Source organism: Lolium rigidum, chromosome 5, assembly GCF_022539505.1.
Source record: "Lolium rigidum isolate FL_2022 chromosome 5, APGP_CSIRO_Lrig_0.1, whole genome shotgun sequence".
NCBI lineage: Eukaryota > Viridiplantae > Streptophyta > Magnoliopsida > Poales > Poaceae > Lolium > Lolium rigidum.
In genome coordinates, this window is record NC_061512.1 from 13,238,087 (window position 1) to 13,242,998 (window position 4,912).

Consider the following 4,912-nt stretch of genomic DNA (forward strand, 5'->3'; position numbering starts at 1 on the left):
GAATAAAGTGGAACCTGCGCACGTTTAAATATCCAGTGTCATATATATAAGTCATCAGTTAAAATTTGAACTTCTTGTGAGCAAAATAGAATGTGTTATAAGACAGTAACACTCACTTGAAGTTGTAAGGCCAAAGTATTATCCTTTTGTCACGTTGTTGCTTCAAAAACCTTAGCAAAGTCTCCGGCGTATCTCTGTTATAGATGTGATCCTCTATGGTTTTTCATGCATTGTATCCGGGTCAATGAACCCAATGTGCTTTATTTTATCCCTTTTGCATTCAAGCATCTTCGATCTGCATAATATAGCGCACAAAAGATTATAATTTGCAGACAATGAACGAGCTGAGCTAAAGACTTCTCAAATTACATAAATAAATCACTTACATACAATAGCAACTGATGATTGATTTGTCGAGAGCCCGGAGATTGTATAACTGAAAGAGTTCGCCGAAGTCAACGCTCACATAGTATTCTTGTAATTAGTGCTCTTTGGTTTGGTATGAGCCAGCTAGAGATTTCCAGTTTGAGCTGAATAAAAAGAACGTTGTCTGTGCAACGTGGTGTCCGTTCGTCGCCAAAAATAGTTGTGTCTCTAGTTCATATTGAGTTCATCTCTTCCGTCTAGCGTTCATCGCCGGAGAACTGGTTCAGCGTTCTTGGTAGGAGGGCTGCTCGGCGTGTGTCGCTGGAGGCAACCCAACACAGAAGACAATTCCGTAAGAAACATCTTGCAGGTGTAGGATTATTATCTGTATAGATCACAGCAATATGTGGATTCACCACAACCGATAAGTATATACCACACTATGCATGCATATCCATCTCTGAACCGCGACGGGCAGGCCCTAAACTAAATGACTAAACCGGCGCTGCATTCGCCGCTTTCTTCGGGCTCTCGTCGAGGTCGGCATCGCCGGCGCCGGAGCCGGTGTGGTCGTCATCTGACTTCTTGAACCTGTACCACCGTGCGCACGCCATGAAGTAGACGAGGTTGACCGCTGCGATGGCGCCGGTGACAAGGTAGAACAGGTCCACCCTGCCCTCGTCTAGGTCCTGCGCCAGCCAGCCCGTGGTCCGGTGCAGGATGGTCACCATGAGCCCGCTGGCGTAGCTCGCCAGTGCCCACCCAAGGAAGTAGAGCGCCCCAGCGACGCTTCGCATGTTCTCGGGGAACTGCCGGTAGTAGAACTCGGTCTGCCCGATGGCGGCGAACGCCTCCGACAGGCCCGCCAGCACCTGCTGCGGGACCAGCCAGAAGCACGACATCACCGGACCGATCCGACGGCGGCGGCGCTCCACCGCCGCCGCCACCAGCATCGTGACCACGGAGAGCGCCATCCCGATGCCGATCCGCTGGAGCAGGGTGATGCCACCCTCGCGCTTGGTGATCCGGCGGAGCAGCGGCACGAGTAGACGGTCGTACACTGGGATCCAGAGAGTTAGAGCGAGCATCACGAAGACGACGAAGGAGCCCTGCGGGATCTGGAAGCTGCTGCTGGCGGTGACACGGCGGTCGGTCTGCGCCGCCTGGAGGACGACGTAGGTGCCGAGCTGGGTGACCACCATGAAGTAGACGATCCCCGATGACCACACTGGGATGATGCGCGCTAAGCACTTCACCTGCTCCACCTGCTGCATACTACACAACCGCCACGGGTCCATCGGCGCCTTCCCATCGGCGCAGAGTGATTCCTCCTCAGGGGTAAGCATGGCTGCCTTGTCGAGGCACGTGAATTGGTCAGTGTAGGCCAGCTTGGAGACGACCTTGCTCCTGTGCGGCGGGTCAAATAGTGTGTTTCCTCCGGTGCCACCTTGTCGCCGTAGGTGGCGCTTGCGAACCGCGGCAACGAGGACCTGCGCGAAGCTGGTGAAGGGGCTGCCCTCGGGGCGGACACAGACGTAGAGGCGCGTGCCCATGAAGAAGACGGCACATGAGAGGCCCATGAGCGCCGCGGGCACGGCGAGGCCGAGAGCCCAGTTGACGTTGCTCTGGAGGTAGATGATGACGGTGGCGGACACCATCATGGCCACGGTGAAGGTGAAGTAGTACCAGTTGAAGAAGCTGGCGATGCCGCGCCGCCCGTCCGCGGTGCGCGGGTTGAACTGGTCGGCCCCGAACGCCAGGTTGCACGGTCGTATGCCACCGGCGCCGATGATGAGGAAGAAGAACGACGTGAGCAGCGCGGCTAGCTGGCCGCCCGAGGGCCCCTGGCATTGCACGCCTGCTGCTTTGGGGTTGCAGCTGGGAGGGTGGAGGGAGCGGAGCGCAGCGGTGAGGGCCAGGATGACCATGCCGGTGAAGGAGCAGATGGTGGCCGCAGCGAGGGTGGTGTAGCGGCCCAGGTAGGTGTCACTGATGAAGGCTCCAGCGACGGTGGCCAGGTTGCTGGTGCCGTTGAAGACGTTGAGCAGGATGGCGGCGCTCACACCCTGCATGTGGTACACGGTCGTCAGGTACACCAGCAGGTTCGACACCGTCCCGATCGTCCCGAGCTTCTCGAACGTCTCATTCCCTGCACCAAAAAATTTAAAGTCATTTCATTTCTCGGTTTTTGTCAATTACATTAGTAACTGTTCCTCGAAAAAATAAACCAGGTTGCAGACATATTTCAATGTAATTGTTTTCTCACATTCAACTGCTATTTCCCAACATTATCGAAGCTATATCAATCTTAAAATATGTAAATTTGTTATGTAGATGTTAGTTATATTAAGTAATGGATGTGCATTGACATATTTTTATCTGGGTTTGCATCAAGTTCAAATGTTTTATAAGATTGGCTTGTACAGATCTGGCCCATAATTTGGCAGTAGATCCTAACCAAAAACCTTTCATTAATAATCATGTGAAAACTATTCCAAATTTGACAAAGAAATTATCCCTAAAAGGTACACGAATTCATAAATTTAAAAACTATATACAAATTTAACATGGCATGCATGCTTCGAAAGAGAAATATTGAGCATGCAAAACTCCTATTCGAGTATTCGGTACTACTACCTCCTTTGGCTACTAATTAACGAGGAACTACTAAATTTTCTTAGATAAACATTATACTATTAGGTTTTTCTCTGTTTTAATGTTTAAATCTTTATTACATACATTTCTGTGTAAAGTTTAACCATTAGATTTGCTACTTAGAGCTTTGCAGAGTCTAGATGCCATACTGAAACCAAGGGAGTAACCTCAACACCTGAATCCTTCAAAGATAAAATCCTATGTTTGATGCTTTGGTGTTTCACTAATGTAGAACGTTCTTTCAGTGGGACGCGACAATCCCGTTGTATCGAGCTCAAAATCCACCAACTCAGTATTTTGAAGTTGCTCATAGAGATAGGGTGTGCACGCATGGCTTCGGAGTGGTGAGTGTGTAAGCGTATTTATAAGCGTTTGCATCTGCATCGTGTTTCTAAAAAAGTTAGTTGCAACCACATAAAGGTTAGTTTTTATAAATGATATTAGACCACTACGTAAACATGAAGAGAAAAGTCTGCTCAAGGAAAAACGGAGAAGGAACAAAAAGTTGTTGGAAGTAGTGACTGGTGAGTTATCTAGGAAGTTCCCCTTGTAGGTGTAGATTTTTCATGGATAAGGGAAGGGCGTCCAGCTCTCCCGGCCACTACCATTTACGTGCCCTTGTAGATAAGACCACAGTCAATGCTGTGAAATGTGAATTTTATTTCGTGATAACTCATTATCTTGCAGTATATGTTTCAACACCATTTTGCTATGTATGAATGCATAACCCTTGCAAAGAAAACTATATGCATGATGCATCTCATCGACGCTCCCTCTTATTAAAACAAAACAAAACAAAACAAAACTAGAAGATAACTGCAGGGCTGGCCAAGAATGAGTGGCCGGAGGTACACATGCATTGCATGGGCACGAAGGTGCTTCTCTGGACCTGGATACAAGCCAGACACGTGACCTGTTTTCTCTTTTTCTTTGGATGGCCACATACGTACATGTACATGTTGATTTGATCACGTTGAGTAGATTTGTGGTCACTATTGATTGTCATAGCCATGGCCGTTGGGGACATGACTACATCACTACATGGCATGGCATGGCATATGCAGGCTACTGACTGAATTATTGTCCTTTTATTACTATTCGCTTTTCTCAGTTTGGCCACATGTACTACAGTTAGTTGAGATTCAGTGCAAAGAATCAATAGCAGTTCTCGGTGGAATTAAGCACGATGCAAATTAATTTCATCACAAAAAATATGGTTGATATTATTCCTATATATGCAGATGTATTAATGTGAGGTTAATGAGCTGCAGTGTGCATTCTAACTCGTTTCAGAGTCCGGCGGAGAAAGATGGACGAAAGTGTTTTGTTGGAAAAGGAAGGTACAAGGGAAGTTAAGCAAGGACAGGCAGGAGGTAGTCACTCACCTATGACATACGGCATAGCCTTCCATCCGCGGTGGTTCTGCACGGGCTCGCCGGCCTCCGACGACGAGTCATCGTCCTCGGAGAAGCCAGCCTTCACCGTCTTCTCCATGCTAGCCTTGGGCTCCTGCTCCTCATGCTTCTGCCGAGGCTCGGCGACGTCCATCTATACTTCTTCTTGGCAACCCCTGCTCTAACTAACTAAGCAGCCACACGCATAAGACCGAAACAGATACTAGTCAGTTTGGTAGGCAGTGTGGCTGTTGCTGCAGCTAGTGTAGGAGAAGATGCAAGGTCTATAAATAAGCCTGAAAGCCTGACTGCCAGAGTATATATGGGATCTTGCTTCCAAGATACTACCTAGCAGCTTGAGAGTGAGAGAGAGAGACGGCACAGAAGAAGCTAGCAAAGTTTCTCTCACTCACTCTCTCTCTTCCTCCCACTCAATGGAACCTTGCTGGAGATAGATATTGCAGAAAGCAACATCTGGCTAGCTTCCGTGGTTCAGA

General features: G+C 48.7%; 1 protein-coding gene across 1 annotated transcript; it reads right to left on the minus strand.

Annotated features, from left to right (window-relative positions):
- Positions 1-719: 719 nt before the first annotated feature.
- LOC124652390 (protein NRT1/ PTR FAMILY 2.11-like) lies at positions 720-4,689 on the minus strand. The gene is made up of 2 exons (XM_047191406.1): positions 4,407-4,689; positions 720-2,515 (listed from the first exon to the last, which is right to left on the minus strand). Exons 1-2 carry the CDS (start codon positions 4,567-4,569, stop codon positions 861-863), a joined length of 1,818 nt encoding a protein of 605 aa, XP_047047362.1. The 5' UTR covers positions 4,570-4,689; the 3' UTR covers positions 720-860.
- Positions 4,690-4,912: the final 223 nt, after the last annotated feature.

Bases quoted from the DNA above. Each gene is read 5' to 3' on its own strand.
- LOC124652390 (XM_047191406.1), bottom strand. From the start codon at position 4,569: ATGGACGTCGCCGAGCCTCGGCAGAAGCATGAGGAGCAGGAGCCCAAG. The intron at 2,516-4,406 runs GTGAGTGACTAC...TTTTTGGTGCAG, and splicing joins GGCTATGCCGTATGTCATAG to GGAATGAGACGTTCGAGAAG.